At 46.5% G+C, this 19,818-nt stretch overlaps 1 protein-coding gene across 1 annotated transcript in view; it reads right to left on the bottom strand.

Annotated features, from left to right (window-relative positions):
• The window catches only part of SIDT1 (SID1 transmembrane family member 1), a 166,192-nt gene that overhangs the window by 26,949 nt on the left and 119,425 nt on the right, over positions 1 to 19,818 (bottom strand). The window contains exons 17-18 of the mRNA XM_078655905.1: positions 15,135 to 15,243; positions 11,445 to 11,521 (exon numbers count right to left, since the gene is read on the bottom strand). Coding sequence (XP_078512031.1) covers positions 11,445 to 11,521; positions 15,135 to 15,243 — 186 coding nt within the window. The remainder of the gene's footprint in view (positions 1 to 11,444; positions 11,522 to 15,134; positions 15,244 to 19,818) is intronic.

Below are 19,818 nucleotides of genomic sequence, written 5' to 3' on the forward strand. Positions count from 1 at the left end.
CCTAACTTCTGTGAATACCAAAAGTAGCAAGTTCATTCTGTGAATGCCAAAAGTAGTAGTAAGTTTAGGATTGAGTCTTAAGTTCATTCTGTGAATCGGGCCCAGTGAGTCTGATTCTGGGAATGAAAAGAAGACAAGAAGACAGCTTGCAGAAAGAAAGGAAGCAAACCAATGCACGGCCCGGGGCCAATACTAGGGTCAATGAACCTCTTTAACAGTATTGGATGGGAGACAGTATCAAAGGCCGCAGAGAGATCCAGCAGGATCCTGGGTACCGATACACCCTGATCCAAGATGACGCAAGGGTCCTCTGTGGGGTATAGAGGGTGGATTCTGTACTGTACGAGGTTCCCCTCAGTGGGGAACGCCCAATGAGAGCTGGACTCCAAGTAGGTACGGTGTTTGTGCACTGTTTCCTCCACCAGTTTGGACGGTAGAGGCAGGAGTGATGTCAGGCAGTTGTTGGTGGCATCGAATGGGCCAAAGATTGTTAATTTTTACGAAGAGGAAGAACCATACATTGCTTCCAGCTGGAGGGGACGGCTCCTGTAATCAGAAGTTGCACGGTACAGTCAGAGCAGGTCTGTAAAGGTGATCCCTATGTGCAGAACAGAGGGGTGCAGGGATCAGAAGGGGATCCGTGTTTATTCAAAAGTATTGTCTTAGACCCCTTTTCTGGGCTTCACCCCTGCCCAGAGTAGTATTACTCCCCTACTTCATTCTACTGGCTGTTTGGTGTATCATTCCACCTTCTTTGGCGTTTACATTTCCGTGCACGGGGGACTATTTTACATCTCCAAAGGATTCTCAACCAGCACATTTTAACTTCTTTTTCTCACAGATGCATCATAAAGAGAAAGCAAACATTTTATTTCACTACAGATGTTTTTTAAAATATTTTAGTCCAGATTTAACATGTAGGCTAGACTATAGGCATTGCCAGTGCTTGTTGTTATATTCCCTGCACTTAGATTGATACAGCTGGCCAAGAGGCCCCGTAAAATATGTAGCCCCTGCTGGACTGCATACTCGTGAGCGGATCACAATAACCAGCCAAAGTTGGACTGGCCTTGAGGGAATTCAACTGCTCCCAGAACAGCGCCTGTGAAAGGCCAGCCGTGGTACAGCAGAATCAGTGAACTCAGGTGAGACTGCCAGGACAGTCCGAGACACAGCTATCTTCTGCAGCTGTACCAGCTCATAACACCAATCAGATAGTCCAAAACAAGCTGCATGGGTAGTGCTTAATTTGGGCAGGAGGTTTCTGGTGCTCAGCACCGGCACTTAATTGGCAACACCTGCGATTGTGGCAGCATGCCAACAAGGTGGCACAGTCTGGCTAATTTAGAGATGACTACAGCAACAGTCAATTATTAATTCAATACATTAAAAATGATTTACCCGTCGCCCACGCCATTCTTATAGCTTTAGGGATTTGCAATAGTTGGAATTGTCACACTTGTGGGAGTGTGATGGTCAGTAGTTGTGTTGTTACTGTCATTGTCAGCATGGCAGGGGCAATGTGTGGTGCAAGCTGCTGGGGCTTCCTGATGACAGCCCTGATACTTATTCTTTTTACAAATTAAGCACTGCGCATGGGTGTCATGTAGAGAGTTGGCCCGATTGCCCAGCGTCCCCAATGCTCGCGAGAACTAATTTTCAGAAGATCTAATGCCTGAGTGTCCAGTACCCCTGGGAGTGGAACACGTGTGCTCCTGAGTGTGGGCCAGATCTGTAATAGGCCACTTCCGTTGACGTCATCATTGTCAAATGCCATGCAATGCCAGGTTCTGAGGTGGCACAGAGGCCTCCAAGAATGTGTAGCATCATCTTCGTTACTCCAGGCATTTTGGTGAAATGATTCTAAAATTCAGTCATAGAGTTACAAACAAACAAAAAGTCTGAACAGTACTGCACTTTATTCTATTTAACTATTTTAATTGATGTCTGCTGCATTTAAAACCTGGCTGTCCTGGGCATGAATGTTGAGTCTATCCTGTGCTAGGCCGAGGGAGGATAAAAGTTGAACTGTGGCCTCTCCTGTTGGCCCACTAGGGGGCGGTGTTGCAGGGTATCTGTGGCGGGTGGGGTAGCTGTGAGGACTGCAAACCCTTACGTGTGGAATAACTGACCAACATGATAAGAGTTGAGGGGCATATTTACAATAACTGGCGCATCCCTGCCTATCAGTAGCAGGGATGCACCAGTTATTGTGCGTCACGGCTGCGCCACCATGGATGCGCCGGACTTACAATGCGGCGCACCATGGGACAAAAAAGGCACAGATGCGTGATGCATCTGTGCCGTAAAAGTGGCGCATTTCTGGAGTTGCGTCGCAAGCGCGACGCAGCTCCAGTAATGCTGTGAGGGCCCTATCTAGTTAATGCTGCGTCAATCCTTACGATGCAACATGGGCCTAAAAGTGACTGAGTGAAATCTTGTAGATTTCACTCAGCCACTTTTAGGAGGCGTTCCTGTGCCAGAACGCCCCCCCCTCCCGCCCCCCCTGAGCAGGAACGCCTTAATGTGGCGCAGGGTTTTACAACGTGATGCATCTCCCAGATGGCGCAGGATTTGCACCGCCGTTGTGTCACAAAAGTGACACAACGGCGGCGTAAATGAGGCACAAGGGGCTTGTAAATCTGCCCCTTAGTTTTTAGACTGTCTGGTGGACTCATTTCTGGAAGAGTCCCTGGGCTCTGTTCCTCTGAAGGCCACTCATGCCTTACAGAAAAACAACAACTTTCAGAGGAGGGTCAGAGGGAATAAGTTTAACGACCATCCAAGTTAGTACCCCCAGTAGAACTTTATAAACAACAAAGAAACTTGAAGGTCTGAACTAGCTGAGTTAAATGGGTTATCACCAGACTCGGCACAATACATGTGCAGTACATCCGCTATCACGTGATGGAGAGACACTCAACATAATAGTTTAAGTCCTATCAGCCCACCCACATGGCGGAGCCTCATCATGTAGGACATCTTGAACTAGGTCTGTGTCCTGAAGCCCAGATGTATTGGCTTTGTATCACTAGGCCGTAGTTCAGTCAATGTAAGTGTCCTCACCACTGGTGAAGCTGATGAATGCAGTGCAAAAAGTGAAGTGATGTGTTATAAAATGGCGGTCAAGGCAAATAGAGAAATTTTAATAATATTCACTTAGACGTCAGGTTAAAAAACAGTGTAGGGACAGTGTGAAAAAATCACTGTCTGCTTTGCTTGGCACTCATGCCTTACCACATCTGACCCCAGCACTCAACTGAGCCCCCCCCCATCGCCTTGTGACCCTCACGCGTGAGTAGTTTCACTTTACCAACCATGGTTGATTTATTGATTGATCACAGCTGACATGCTGCTACACATACCAGCTTTGATCAGAGCTCAAGAAACCTAGATTGATACTCTCTAAAGAATGTCATATCTCTGGGCCAGAAGCTGGAGACCACAGCTGGGTCCTTGTAGACACATGTAGGGTCAGCTTACCGCCTCACCTTAAGATTCAGAGAAGGCTGGATGCCCTTCGTCTGCACCCGTAAAGTCTTGGCTCAGAAGCCATACAAACATGGCAACCGCTGCATTTCTGAAGGACATCTCTTGTGCACCACGCAGCCTGGCTTCTAAATAGAAGAGGTGGAAGAGGTGTGGCGCAATGGCCAGGGTGCCTGACTCCAGACTACATGGTTCACGGTTCGATGGATGTACGACGGTACAACGCGTGGTATTACCACGTGTACCTTTACAACGTGTTTTTTACAACGCAAGTCGTTACCACGACTTGCGCTGTAGGGGTGCTGGACTTAGAATAGTTAAAATGTACTATTCCAACACCAGTTAGTCAAAGGGGAAATCCCTGGAGTCGAATAGTCTACTTATCACAAAAGGCCTTTCTTGTTGTACAAAGAGAGGTCACAGTATGCCATAGGTATTCGGACAAACATAGGAATGGGTTTCCACAAAGAAATAGTCTTGTTTACAATCTAGATTTATTCAAGTTGCATATAAAAAAACAATAAAGACAAGATAAAATCATACAATTCTTTCAAAACAATTAAAATCCAAGATTAAGTATCTTGGAAGGATAAAAATACTTATTCAACAGTGTTACATAAACATAATATTACGGTACACAATAAATGGAAAAGCAATCAAAATATATTCACAATAAACAACAGACTAAACATAGTCACAACAAACCCCTCACGTGTAAGTGGCCCACTTGATATCTCTGCCACTATATTTCACTAGATCCAATGGCCATAGACAATTTGGTTACTCTAAAGCTTTAGTGGAAAGATTTGATACCCATCTAAAGCTTTATCTGGCCCTAATTGGATTCTTTTGGACCAAACAGTGCGTCGACGCGTTTCGGTGCTTAACACTTGATATCGTGGCACCTTCCTCAGGACTTCTTGTTTCTGGGGTTTCAGGGAACGGATGGATGTACCGTATCCTCGGGACCGTGTAGGAAACATTCCAGGCTGGGATCTACTTGAAGTTTCACTTATTGGTACTTCTGTTGATTAAAAGAAAACTCTCTCCTGTAAAAGGAGCTCCTTCTGATGGGGTTCCTTGGTTTTTTGTTTGTCAGGCAATTGCCCACTTGTCGTGTATCTCAAATATTTTTAAAACGTACTCAGAACGGGCATATATAGTCGTTGGTCTACTCCTGAACTGGATATGTTCGGTTTAGAGCTGTTTGTTGGCTTCTGCCTCGTTCCTGCACTCGATTCCAACACCAGCCTACGTACAGTAGGGAAGGTGTTGGAATAGTAAATCTATTATTCCTTGTCCTTGAGCGCCCTCCAGCGCAAGTCGTGGTTACAACTTGCGTTGTAAAAGACGCGTCGTAACAGTACTGCGGGGTAACATCCGCGTTGTAAAGGATGTTCCCCCGGTTTGATGCCCGGTGCCGGTGGCAGGTTAGCCCAGCACCATGTGACTCTGGGCAATAGCTTGCTTAATCTTCCCGAGGGCCCCCAGCGCCGGGACACCACTTCGGAGGTAGCTGTGCGCTTTACCAATACTGGTATTTGGTATTTAGATTGAAGACTTCACCCAGGTAGCACAGGTGTTCTGTAGTTGTGGCTGGTACCTGCACCTTGGAAGAGGTGTCCCACTGGGCCCTTCCGCTCCTTTGATGGTAACAACAAATGTCAGCGCCCTGAGCTGGCCAGCGACTACGGGGTCAGTGTCCAGCAGCCCAGCGGATGCCCTCCAAGAACATTAAAGGTTTCAGTGACCAACCGTGGGGTGTGGTGCTTGCTTCTCATGCTCACTAACATCCCAGAAACAAATACACATATGTTAACTGCTAGAGGGGTGCTGATTACAGGACCCTGAGATTCCTGGTAGAGAGAAAGCTGATATGTACAGAAGAGGCCATGTTGTTCTTGGAAGCGTGGACATCAGAGCCTAGGACTGGCCAACCATGAGGCAGATAAACTGACCAGTGTTTTCCCATCATCGCGAGTTCTGCCATTTCAGGGACAGATTCCAGGACACGCCTAGGATGGTTTGTGATGCCTGGATGGACACTTTCTTTCAATCAGGCTCTTTGTCCTGCCACTAATGCTAGATGTCTGCAGCCTCCTGGTATGGATAGTTGACTGTAAGTATTTGATATTTGTAGGGATCTGGGGTCTACTTGATCTTTTTGCCCCACTTCCACTGATCTTCACCGTCCTCATCAAAGTGAGGCTTGCGACAGCAGCGATAGTCCTAATGGCCTCATTGTGTCTTGGATGTCTTGGTCCACCTGCTCAGAGTAAGGAATGATCCTTCGATGCTCTCCAGTCCACTCAGATCTTCTCACCTCTCACCTGAAACTTTGAGAGAGAAGAGGTGTGGTGCACCGGCCAGGGTGACTGACTCCAGAACCCAGAGGCTCACGGTTCGATCCCCGGCACCGGTGGCAGAACAGCCCAGCACCATGTGACTCTGGGCAATTGCTCGCTTAATCTTCCCGACGGCCCCCAGCGCCTTGACACCTTCGGGAAATTGTTTGTGCTTTACAAATACTGGACATTTACATTGAGTGACCTCAGCCTGTTGGTTTGGAGGTCGAGGGGCCAGGATTGTAAAGGTTGAGGGCTGCCCGCGAGATAGTCCTAGCGATGCAGCAGTACTGGCTGCCTTACAAACGGGAACCTATTCCCAGCACTGGGTGTCATTCCAACCTTGCTGTGTGAACCTACTGTAGTGTCTGTTGGATGTGTTTTCTGTGGGCTGCTGGTAACAATTCCTCAGCTCTAACAGGGAGCGGTGCAGCCTTCAGCCAGTCATGGAATAGTTTCAATGAAACTTTTTGTTTTTTCCCCTCATTTGACCTTTGTGAAATGTCTCGGGCCATAATATCAAGAAAGGGCGATACATTATCACCACTTTTATCATCAGGAAACTGCCACTAAAGCGGCGATAATGGGCTTGATAATATGCCCTAGTGAATTCCCATAGAAGCCCAGGTTCTGGTGTGAACCTGGGCTGCTATGGGAATTTACAAGGGCATATTATCAAGCCCAGTTTCGTGCCGATAAAAGCGGTGATAATGTATTGCACTTTCTTGATAATATGGCCCTCAGGGGCATATTACCAACCAATAGAGAGAATTTTTGTCTCTAACTTGTTTAGAGACAAAAATTATCGCCGCAAATCGGCGATTTTTATCGCAGATAAACCTTGTTATTAGCAAGGTTTATCGCAAATGCGATAAAAAACGGCCGCAATGCATGAATATCGCTGAAAAGTCAGCGATATTCATGCATTATCGAGCAAATGCTCTTAGCCATGTTATCCACCACCCATTGGATAACATGGCTAAGAACTGCTCCTGGGCAGGTGTTAGCTTTTGGAGATATTCGCGCTTAGCGCGAATATCTCCAAAAGTTGGTAATAGGAGATAGCGATGTTAGCGACTGTTTCCAGTCGCTAACATCTTGGCACGCCCACTTTGCATGTCATTAGTGATAAATATCACTGACATGCAAAGCGGGGCCCAAGATGGTCACTATCTCCTACTTGCTGTCGCTAACTGGTGTTAGCGACAGCTTGGTAATAGGGAGATAATTTTATCTCCGCTTTCTTGGCTTTTAAAGCCAAAAATGCGGAGATAAAGCCCCTTGATAATATGCCCCTGAGTTCCTCTTGGGTCATGAAGGCTCCTCAGCTATAGCGGCTTGAGGCATTCAGAGAGTCTGGATGGGATGTGTAGTCTATAAGATCACACAAAGCCTGGAAATTACACTTATTTTCACTATTCTAAGAATTCAGACAAACAGAGTTGAAGACACTGCAGCCTGTTGAGGCACCTTGCTGTCAGATGCTTCTATGACAACACCCGCATGAAGATACTGGAACAGCTAACAGACCATGGCAAGAAGGCTTAAAACTATGGATAATCCTTGAGAATACACAATAAACTATCTGACTATCAGGAAAAGACTGGAACCAGAAATATAAATTAGTAATAAAACTAAGACCCAAGTCCCCGATAATCGTAAAAGTAATGCTGGGCACCGAAACTATGAGAGATGTGGTCTAATTCAATGTCACCATAATACCGAGTCCCTAATATCCTAAATAGTACTTCACTCTCGTCTAGAGGTAAAAGATTACAAGACTCTTTTATGAAAGTTAATCGCACTAGAAGGAAAACCTGGACTATATGAATGCTCGCAGGTAGGACAATGCAGTGACCTCTTTAAGATTATATTAATAGCATTGATGTGACCAAAAGGTGATATTTTTATGATAAAAACACCAAAATGTGAACCTGAATCATGGTCTGCTTTTGCTCGCCTCTTCTCAAATTCTAGCTCTTCGGAAGAACCACTCCTTCACCATAGTGGAGAAGTGTGGCTCAGTGGTTAGAGGCGGCAGACCCGGAATCTGAGATCGACCGTGGACCAGGGTTCAATTCCCCGCCTCGGCGGGTCTCGGGCTCATAAATTCCACGGTCTCGACAATTCTCGCTCCGGTGCCTACTCGACTCACGGGGTCACACTCTGCGACTCTGGGCAATAGCTTGCTTAATCTCCACATCGGCCCCTCGTGGCGGGATGCCTGGCTTTCACCTTGTGGATACCCTGCCGGGGTTTCTCACAGGGGAATACCAGGACGGGTTCCCTAAGCAAGCGCGGAGATGCCCCAGGGTAAGTCCTGCGCTATATAAGTTTCATACATATACATTACATTTACATTTACATCTGGATGTGCATTGGACTGACAAGGTTTATTTCTCCGGAACTTCAGAGTTCAAAAAGGTGGAGAATCTTTTTGTTCCTTCTGGACTGGCTCTGAAAGGTCTTGAACCATCCATCTCTACCTATAGTTTCAATCAATTAATCAATAGATTTGTAGAGCACTACTTGTCACCTGTGAGGGTATCCAGATGTGGCAGGGTTGAGGTGATTAGCCGAATAGCTAGGTCTTCAAGTACTTTTGGAACGCTGGAAGAGATAGGGAGGTCTCTACATGAAAGGGTAGCTCATTCCACGTCTTTGCTGCTAGGTAGGATAAGGAGCAAACGCTGCACCAGCTTCGTCACCTGTGGAGGGGGGTGAGGGTTAGAGAAAGGAATGGATGCAGAGTGCCAGAGTCTGGTGGGCTGATGGAAGTTCAGGCAGTGGTTCTAGTAGGCAGGTCCGCAGATGTGTAAGGCCTTTTATGCAAGAGTCAGGAGATGGAACTGGCATCTTTTCTGTACATGGAGCCAGTGGAGTTCCCTGAGGTAGGGGCTGATGTGGGTTCATCTAGAAAGATCCAGGACGAGTCTGGTTGTGGCGTTCTGTACGGTCTGTCATTGTCCGAGGAGGTGAGTTCCAACCCCTGCGTGGAGAGCGTTGCCGTGGTCCAGATGGCTGGAGATGAGTGCCTGGGTGATGGTGCGTCTTGAGCTTTGAGGTAGCCATTTGAATATTGTACGAGGATGAAGACGTAGGAGGAGGAGACGGAGTTGACCTGAGTCACAGTTAGGTTATTGTCCAGAATGATGCCTAGGTTCCTAGCGTGGTCTTTGAGGCTAGGGGCAGGTCCAAGTTCTGAGGGCCACCAGGGGGCATCCCAAGGGGAGCTTTTGTTTCCAAAAGTCTGTACCTCTGTCTTGTCCTTGTTGAGCTTCAGGCTTTAATCTGGCTCTGGTGGTGGCTATGATTCCATAACATTGGAGTGAGGTATTTTTAACATCCACTGTTCTGCAACAGTCAACGAGGGGATGTTACCATCCTGTGCAGAGGTTTTGGGAGAACTAAGGGGTATATTATCAACAACTAGCGATCATTTTTGTCTCTAACTTGTTTAGAGACAAAAATTATCGCCGCACATCGGCGATTTTTATCGCAGATAAACCTTGCTATTAGCAAGGTTTATCGCAAATGCGATAAAAAACGCCCGCAATGCATGAATATCGCTGAAAAGTCAGCGATATTCATGCATTATCGAGCAAATGCTCTTAGCCATGTTATCCACCTCCCATTGGATAACATGGCTAAGAACTGCTCAGGGCAGGTGTTAGCTTTTGGAGATATTCGCCCTTAGCGCAAATATCTCCAAAAGTTGGTAATAGGAGATAGCGATGTTAGCGACTGTTTCCAGTCGCTAACATCTTGGCACGCCCACTTTGCATATCATTAGTGATAAATATCACTGACATGCAAAGTGGGGCCCATGATGGTCGTTATCTCCTATTAGCTGTCGCTAACTGGTGTTAGCGACAGCTTGGTAATAGGGAGATAATTTTATCTCCGCTTTCTTGGCTTTTAAAACCAAAAAAGCGGAGATAAAACCCCTTGATAATATACCCCTAAATGTGGACAACTGTCAGGTAGCTACTTGGTTCTCCATGCTGGAGATGCTTCGGTGTTCGCAGTAAGATCTCGTTTTTTTTGCTTCCGTGTCATTTTTAATCTTATCAAATAAATATCAGTCCCTCATTCTACCTATTGGATTACAGGTAGGGTGTTTTTCAAGATGTATCACATTTGTTCTCTGTTGGGCTTGGTGTTTCCTTACCTTCATAAGTTCATGACAACATTGTATTGAAAAATGGCCATGCAGCAATTACCTCTCTTCCATCAGATGAAACATGGGTATGAAACAGCAACTGAAAAGGTTTGAGCCCTATTCGTCGAAATGGTAGTGGGGCAGACTGGAAAACATTTATAGTTTTTGTTTTTGTGTTATTTGAGATAAGACAAAGAAATTCATTTGAAGGCATAAGTATTCTGTTGAGGAAGTTAAGATTTAGTGTTTTGATATTTAGTGACAAATAAACTATGCATTGCTACAGTAAAGGAGCCATACAAAGTAACGTTTGGTGCATGGAAGTGTCTAGTTAACTTATTATTACATAAAACGAATAATAGTTTCTTACTGCTGTTTTCACCAATGCGTTCCATTCCAATCTGTCACCTGTCATATATGCAGGATACTTTCTACCATGTCTGGCGTGTCAGCTGCCATGTCTGGGGTGTCACCTACCATATCCAAGGTGTCCCCTACCATGTTCAAAGTTGTCACCTACCAAGTCAGGGGTGTCAGCTACCATATCCAATGTGTCCCCTACCATGTTCAAAGGTGTCACCTACCAAGTCAGGGGTGTCAGCTACCATATCCAATGTGTCCCCTACCATGTTCAAAGGTGTCACCTACCAAGTCAGGGGTGTCAGCTACCATATCCAATGTGTCCCCTACCATGTTCAAAGGTGTCACCTACCAAGTCAGGGGTGTCAGCTACCATATCCAATCTGTCCCCTACCATATCTGGGCTGTTCCGTACCATTTGCGGGGTGTCACCTACCACATCCAAGGTGTTCCCTAACATATCCAGTGTGTCACTAACCATATCCAGTGTGTCCCCTTCGTAATCCGGGTTGTCACCTACCATTTCCAGGGTGTCCCCTACCATATCCAAGGTGTACCCTACAATATCCGGGGTGTCCCCTACCATGTCCGGGGTGTCACCTACCATGTCTAGGGGATCGCCTACCGTGTCCAGGGTGTCAACTACCATATCCAGTGTGTACCCTACAATATCCGGGGTGTCCCCTACCATATCCAGCGTGTCACTTACCATATCCAGTGAGTCCCCTTCGTTATCCGGGGTGTCACCTACCATATCCAGGGTGTCCCTTACCATGTCCGGGGTGTCCCCTACCATGTCTGGGGTGTCCCCTACCATATCCGGGGTGTCCATTACCATGTCTGGGGTGTCAACTACCATATCCAAGGTGTCATCTACCATATCCAAGGTGTCATCTAACATATCCAAGGTGTCCCCTACCATATCTGGGGTGCCCAGTACCATGTCCAGGGGTGTTCCCTACCATATCCAAGGTGTCCACTACCATATCTGGGGTGTCACCTACCATATCCAGGATGTACCCTACAATATCCGGGGTGTCCCCTACCATGTCCAGGGCATCACCTACCATATCCGGGGTGTCACCTACCATATACATGGGACGACTGCACTGCTGTATACAGTCCGTGTAGAGTATCGCAGCAATTCTGCGGAAAATTCCAAAATCTGCAACAGAAAACAAGTCAATTGTGATGAAAATGTACATGGAGTAAAGGTCATATTATAACATTAACGATTCTTCTATGTAACAATCCCCCTTTGTAAATAACGAACGCTCCCCTGGAAAGTGATGAGTGATCAGAAGGTGTTTTACCTGCATTGGACACATCTGAGACGCAGCAGAGGAGAGAAGAAAGGCAGATTGTGAGACAACATGGCTGCCGGAAGTCTCGACCACTCGAATAAACAATCACTGCCAAGCGCACAACACTAGAAGCCAGGGTGCATCTCTGTTCCTCTCTGTCACTTAACACAGTGTTTGCTTACAGCCGGGGTGACCCATAGGAGGGAGAGGTGTGGCGCCGCGGCCAGGGCGACTGACGCTGGAATCTGGGGATCAGGGTTCGATCCCCGGCTCCGGCGGCAGGTTAGCCCAGCACCATGCGACTCTGGGCAATAGCTTGCTTAATCTTCCCGACGGCCCCCCAGCGCCTAGAGACCCTAACGGGTGATTGTGCGCTATACAAATGTGGATTATTATTATATTATTATAGGGATAAAAGGGAACAGGGTGTCTCTAAACATTTGAGAGCTGGGAGAGTCGTCCACGTGCCCCGGAAGTCCAGGTTCGCTCCCTGAACCTCACGGCTGTAGTCTCCACCCAGTACTGGCGCCCAGGGCCGGCTTTAACGCTGGTGGCGCCCTGTGCGACAATCATTTTTGGTGCCCCACACCCATGCCCGCCTCCTCTGGTTCTTTTACTAACACCGGGAAAAAGTGTCCCTCATCTCTCCAATCATACGGTATTGCTAAACATGCTGCACCCCATTCCCCCAGGTTAGCCCTCTCCACCAGTCAGCGCCCAGTGCGGCTGCACCGGTCGCACGGCCCTAAAGCCGGCCCTGGTGGTGCCTATGTCCTGGAGGGAGGTTTGTTCCCACTGCTCGATGCCAAGTGCTGGTCCTGGCGGCTGCGGTGTCCCTAGAAGGGTAAATGCGCCTGTCCTGTGTCCAAGTCTGCAGCCTGACCCTGCAGGCCGCTGAACACCAGCAACACTGACCAGCCCTGGCCCTGGGTGTTGCTGAGTTACTTGGAAGTTGATGCAAGTGTGTGGTATTTGTGGCGCATGAACCTGGCCATAGAGGCAGGGGAGCATTTTACAGAGTCAAAGACAAGCATTGAAGCAGGGACCTGCCTCTTTCTTCTTCACTTTTCTTTAGTTTAACCTCTTTCTCTCTGCCTGCCTCTGACTCTGTCTCCCGCGACACATCTACATTTCCATCCGCCTCTCTTTCCCTTTCTACCCATCTCTTGCTCTCTCGTCTCTCTAGCTACCCAACCTCACCTCTCCTTATATATCTTTACTCTTCATCTCACCCCATCTCTTCCTCTTGCATTTGAATTCACATTTATCTACTTTACTTTTCTCTCTGCCTCTTTATCTCACCTATCTTGTACCCCCTCCACTCCCTACCTCATTGATCACTAAATCCCTGACTTTCTCTCTACCCCACTTCTCTATCTAACTCAATCTTGGACTACCTCTGTTACCTCTTTGTCCTACCTTCTAACTTGGCCTCTGCCTCGCCAGTGTTTCTGTCTCACAACTCTACTTGCTTCAGCTCACCTCTTCTTGCTCCCCTCTCTCATCAGATCTGCCGATCTCTATATCTCTGTGTACCCAACCCCTTCCTCTATCATCTCTCCCGACCTCTTTCAAATGCACCTCTTAACACCGTATCTCACCGACAGCTGCCCTCTTTCTTTACCACTCTCTGTGCCTAACTCTGTATCTTTAACTCGTTACCCATCCCCCTCTCCTAACTCACCTCTTGTCCTACCTCAATCACCTCTTTTTGCACCTTATCTTTTTCCATCTCCCTTCCCTCTCTCAACCTCATCTTGCTCTTTGCCTCACCCCTCTATCTCACCATCCCTCTATACCCATCTCCATCTGCCTTTCTCTCAACCCCTCATCTATCTTCTTCACCCATCTCTCTGACCTCCCACTCACATCTCACTACCTCATCTCTGTTTACCCCACCTCCCTCTCACTGCCTAAACCCTTCATTTACCTCCACATTTCTTCACTATTGCATATCTCCATTTCCCTTATCTTTCCAATTCTTATTTTGCCCCTCCTTCCCTCCACCTCACCACTGGTTCTTTACTTTGCATCTCTCTATACTCCTGTCACTATCTCACCTCTCCAACCTGGGCTCCCCCACTTCTCTTTGGGCCCGATTCACAGAATTAATTTAAGACTCAAACCTAAACTTACTACTATATTGGTATTCACAGAATGCACTTACTACTTTTGGTATTCACAGAAGTTAGGATTTTGTCTTAAGTTTGTCTTAAGAAAAACTTAAGACAAACTTAAGACAAAATCCTAAGTCTGTCTTAAGATTGTCTTAAGACAAACTTAAGACAAAATCCTAACTTCTGTGAATACCAAAAGTAGTAAGTTCATTCTGTGGATGCCACAAATAGTAAGTGCATTCTGTGAATACCAAAATAGTAGTAAGTTTAGGATTGAGTCTTAAATTCATTCTGTGAAATCTGGGCCATTGTCTCTATCCCTAACTCCCTTCTCTTTTTACCTAACCTCTCTTTCAACATCATTCCTTTTTGTACCCCACCTCTCTCCATCTCTCTACAGTTCTTCCTTTGTCTCTACATCTCCACTACAATTAAAATCTCACCTATATCTTCACCTCCTTCTCTCCCTACCTCTCCTCTTTCTACCACTCTGTGCCTTTCTTTCCAAACTCTCTCACAAAGCCTTTCTCATCACCTTTCTGCCCTTCTCCTGCCTCTAACCCCAGCTTGTTTCTTCTAATCAGCAGATAAGGCAGACCCAGAGCATCATGGAGAACATTGTCAGATGTCACCCAGTGAATGGTGACCATCCCCACAGCAGTGATTTGACTCTAAGTACTGGGGTGGGGAGTGAGCTAAAGAATGATGATGGATTAAACCCAGATCAGTTGACTAGGGGTGAGTGCTTGCAATGTTCAATACTCCGTCCATCATCATCTTTGGTTTTGCCTTGACTCTCAATACAGCAGAAAGGAAGCAAGCTATAAATTTGTGAATGCGAATATCCGGAATTCAAGCTACAATTTCAGGCATTTTGTGGATGCATCTTATTTTGATTTTATGCACTTTCCACTAAATATCAATCAAGTGATCGTTACCATCTTTCCTTCAATAGATGTTTTGACACTGAAGTACACAGGAAATAGTGGTGTAAGACAAAATACATTCTATATCCAAATACAAACCAAATGGATTTATCAATGATTGTTCACGCTTTCTTTGAAATCTATTGGGTTGGCGGACACCGGGCATCTTGAGCTTTCCGCTGTGTTTTTTTGTGCCGCTGGTCTGAAAGTGTAATGTATAATTCACTATTATATGCCATCATGCAGAACTGAAATAGCATAGAAAGGGCAAAAATCCTTGAGATGTCACTGTTTAGTGGCCTTTTAAGGCACCCAATACCTAGAAGCCCAACCAATTTCATGCAAAAGTGCCCGAGCCTTCTTACATCTCCATCTGTGCTCTTCATTGTTCTGTCTGCAGGTGAATACCAACCAATGACCGCTCTCCTTACCTATCTTGAAGCGGCCCATATAGTATATGTGCGTGCTGAGCGCCAGCGAGGCCATGACGTGGATCACTGTGAAGATTACCCAGAACCACACGTTGTCTTTTCCAAACACCTGAGAAACAAACAAAAACAACATTTGGTTAGAGGAGGACCCTCATACCCTACACACCGCAGGCGCACCGGAGACCCCTCCACGCTGCCGCCAAAGACCAGTCCTGAAACTGACCAAAAGTCATGAGTATACAAAACATGGGTCTCTGGGTGCGTCTGTGCACACTTTAACAGCTATTTACTTACTTTATGTATGAATAACAACATCTTTTTAATGAAAGGCTACTGGGTCAAAAGTTTCACATTAGCCAACAATAACCATTACTAAACTATTAACAAATCTCTACTAAGTAAACACAACCAAACTGCTGGACCTGGCAGCCTCAGGGTGGTCTTCACCCAAACCTTTAGCCTTTCTCCTCCATTTTTTGCTGATCTTGTTTTTGTTGGCCTTAGGATTCTGGGCCCTTTACCGCTGCTAACCAGTGCTAAAGAGCATTTGCTCACTTCTTAAAACATGATTACACTGGCTTGTCCTCAACTGGCATATTTAATTTACTTATAAGTCCTTGATAAAATGGTACTACTACCTGTACCGAGGGCCTGCAAATTACATGCTCTTAGTAGGCCTGCGGCACCTATTGAGCAACCCACTTAAAAAGCCCTGTAAACATGTCTCAGGTCTGCCATTGCAGCCTATGCGCAGTTTTAAAACTGCCATTTCGACCTAGCAAAGTAAAGTTTTTGCCAGGCTCAAATCTTCCCTTTTACTACATGTAAGCCACACCTAGGGTAGGCTCTGGACAGCCCAGAGGGCAGGGTGCAGTTTATGTAAAAGGTTGGAAGGTACTTTTAGGTTTTACATGTCCTGTTAGTGAAAACTTCTTAGATTTGTTTTTTACTACTGCAAGGCCTACCTCCTCCATAGGAAAACATTGGAATTACCCTATTACATTCAATAAGCTGTAACTTCCAAATGGGAACAGGTAACCAGATCATGGTTGGTGTCTTTGGAATTGAAATGAAAAATCCTCTTTTATGGTGAAGTCGAATTTTAAATTGCAATTTTGAAAATGCCACGTTTAGAAAGTTCAAGAAACAAAAAGAAAGGTGGCTGCGTTAATTCACGTCCCTTTACACAAGGACTAGTTAATAAGCTAGGCCTGTGTATTCATTTCACAGTTCATTTAGCATAGTTATTGTGTTATAGCATGTCATAAAAAGGAAAAACACTCATCTTTGACATTATTCAAGTGTACCACACCAAAGACAAAGAAAATGATGACAGGGCATCCTTACACTTAATAATAAGAATGATGTAGTTATCACATTACAATAATTGTATACATTAATTCCTGACATGAATGAAAGTGCTCAACTTATAACAAACAAGTGTTTAAAAATAGAGCTGGTGCATTTAGAGACACACATTTAAAGTCAATTATTTTGACCAATCCATTATTATTCGTTCCAGAGGGTTTTTTGCCCTAAAATATCATGACCCTCGTGGTGCTCACATTGGGGTTTCAAAATCCTCTAATATGGATGAGTTCGTAATTTTGCGCTGTCTTAATTACTGTCCAGACTGATGAAGATTAGAAGAAATCCCAGATGGTTCTTGCCGACGCGTTTCAAACCACTGGTGGCTGAGGGCACTCATCATGACTAGGGCTGGTAGAGTTCTTGTGTATCTTTTATCTTCAAGGGCAGGCCAGTTCCATATTTGGAAACATTGTGTACATTAGAAACTTCTGCTCAATCCTGTTTTAATTCAGAGGGTATCCTCAGTGCGTCTCCCGAGTATGCCTAGGCATTGATAGGTATAAGTAGCACAGGTGCTGGAAATAATGGCTCTCAGAGGGCCGCACTCTGGAAGCCATAACCACGACTGTGGGGAATTAGTGCACCACTACAGTGCATTGCTACCTGCTGCTCTCTTGCCTGGGTGAGAAGACCAGACCGACATCTGTCGACCCTGGACCCAAGAGTGACTCCAAGGGCTAGTTTATGGACTCCTGACTAGCGCCTCAGGGACAGAAGGCTCCAACAACTTTGAACCTAGCACCTGGAATCTGCCATCTGTGAGTCCTGACCTGCCAAATGGTGCCACCCTAGTCCTGGGCCCTTGGAAATTGGCCTGAAGGTGTTCTGCCAGCCCATCTGAGGACCCAGCAGAACCAACGCTTCTCCTCTGCTGCGCGGTGCAACCTCCTGCAGGACTTACGCATCGCCTCTGCTGCATGGATTCTCCCAGTGCAACCTTGCAGTCCACATCAGAACCGATGCAGCGTAATGCATTCCTGACGAAAGCCCACGCATCACAAATATCTCGTCAATTAGTTAGGGACTCTGTTGTGCCCTGTGACGGATTACGCTGCCTGCCCGCCTGCGCTGAGGATTTTGGAAACGCCCGCGCCGAGCCGATCGTCCCGCAGTACCGCCCTCCCCCCGCCTGACGTCAGATGCAGGAAGCAGAGCGGAGGGTGAGGGAGAGGGAACAAGGAATCAAGGAACCCGCATCCCGCGGCTGCCGTGAGTGCCGCGAAGCACCGTGAAGTGCAGCGAGTAGACTCGCGAGTCAATCAAGAAGGAGCAGGAGAAGCAGAAGTACGCTCTAAGCCCACCTAAAAGAGAAAATAAGCCTCCGGACAGCCTGGAGGGGGCCCCTCGGCTCCCAACATAACCACCAGACGCGGGGCACGGCATGGCTTAAAGCGTAAATACTACAGGCACACAGAGGTAAGTGGGGGAACGGCGAGGCAGTGAACAGCGCTGAACTTAATACCGCATTGTACCCTGTTTACTCTGTCTCTGTCTTACCCTGGCCTGGAGAGCCTCATGAATAAATGAATAAACATAGGGTGACTGGACTGGTGCAAACTCTCAAGTAAAGACATTCTACAGGGCACGCCTAAGGTAGCAGAGAGCCTAAAAAGATCTTTTGGCCCAGTAGGCACTCGTAAGTATTCCTCAGACTTCACCCCAACCAGAGACCTTGCCTCTGCAAACTATAACAGCGCTGGGAGAAAGCCAATTATGGCCACGAAAAAAATGAAAAAACAGATGGAACACAATTTGAGACCAAGACTTAATGCTGCAAATACTATAAATGTGACTAGTCCAGGCTACTTGGAAGAGAGCAGTGAGTGCTTTGAAATAACTCCGAAAGCTAAAAAGAAAGGATCCAAAAAACCAAAGGCGACGGCCAAAACCCCGGGTAGTGCAGCGTCAAACTCAATAAAGAAGTGTATGGGGAAGCACTTTAAAAAGGTGTTTACACCTGTAAAAGACAAAGACATTACAACGAGTAAAGTGGCATCCCTGAATGGAAGCCAAGTGGGGAAGAAGAGCGCAGGTGCTTCCCTTCCCTTGGAGATACATGTGTCCAACTCTCTAAATTTGGCTAATCATTCGCTACAGCTTCTAATAGATCAGGGGGCCTAATCTCGCCTCGGCTGTCATCATCACCACGTTTATCCTTCTCCTATGAAGTAGAGGGAGGATCCTTGAACAGCCCGGTCCCATTGAACAGCCCAATCCCTGGGGCTGGAACGGAGAAAGGAACAGAACCCCCCCCCCCGAGTAAAAAATCAAGTCAGAATAGGAGTCAAAATGAATGCCCATTGGAAACTGGAAACATCAGTTCAAGACACTGTGCCAAATTGGATAAAACATCTGAACTAAACCACGAACCTAACCGCGATCTTTCATCATTGACAGCTACTTCTATGCTGGACTTAATGTTAATACTACAAAGAACCTTGCAAGGCCTCTTAGAGGCCACTTTGTCAAATAACTCTATTCTTAAAACTCAGAAAACATATCTTGCTAGTATAGAAGGGGAGCTGCGGGGGATTAAATCACATATGCCAAACATGATAAGTCAAATCCCCGACCCGGAGCCCCTAGATCAGGCACAGGGTGAAACCATAAAAAACCCCAAGGGAATTGAGCACACACCTTGTATGGTAGGTAAAATCCCTAACCCTGATCCTGCGCCGTGGAGGGAGGTCCCGCCCCAAACTGACATACAACCTAATGAGGGCCACCAGATATATATCTCAAAGTGGCCAATGAGGATAATAAGAAGGGCTGAGCAGTCAAGACGTGGGCCAATAAATAGAGTAAGAGGCGCAGTAATTAAACCAGTAAGGAAGGTGTGCCCCTCCTCGGAGGAAGTAGTGATGACGGAAAAGGAAGAAAGGATCACAGGAAAGGAAATAAAGGGTCCCTACCGGCAGATGAGCATCCCAAAATTGAACAATACAAAGTTCCAGGGGAAAAGTGTAGGCCCACACAACACGCCCAAACCCCAGAAGAACACAGTCGACAACAAACACATAGGCCAGCCTAAGGGGGGGGGGGAGAAACTGGGAGGAAATCTAGAGGCTTGGGTGACACTGGAGGTGACAGTAAACAGACCCGATATACAGCCCGAAAAGACAGGTACGAATGAACCCCCTGTTCCCAGCAGGGCAAGGAAAGTTGAAAAAGAGAATATGAATCTTTACCTTGAACAGATCCCGCTAAGGCTAGGGGGAAAAAAGTTAGGAAAAAGGCGGCCCCTGATTAGGTCTCAACTCCTGCAAGGCTTTGCCAAATGCCAGAAGCTGAAAGCGATAGGAACGAGTGACAT

The sequence above is a fragment of the Lissotriton helveticus genome, chromosome 8, assembly GCF_964261635.1.
Source record: "Lissotriton helveticus chromosome 8, aLisHel1.1, whole genome shotgun sequence".
NCBI classification, from domain to species: Eukaryota; Metazoa; Chordata; class Amphibia; order Caudata; family Salamandridae; genus Lissotriton; species Lissotriton helveticus.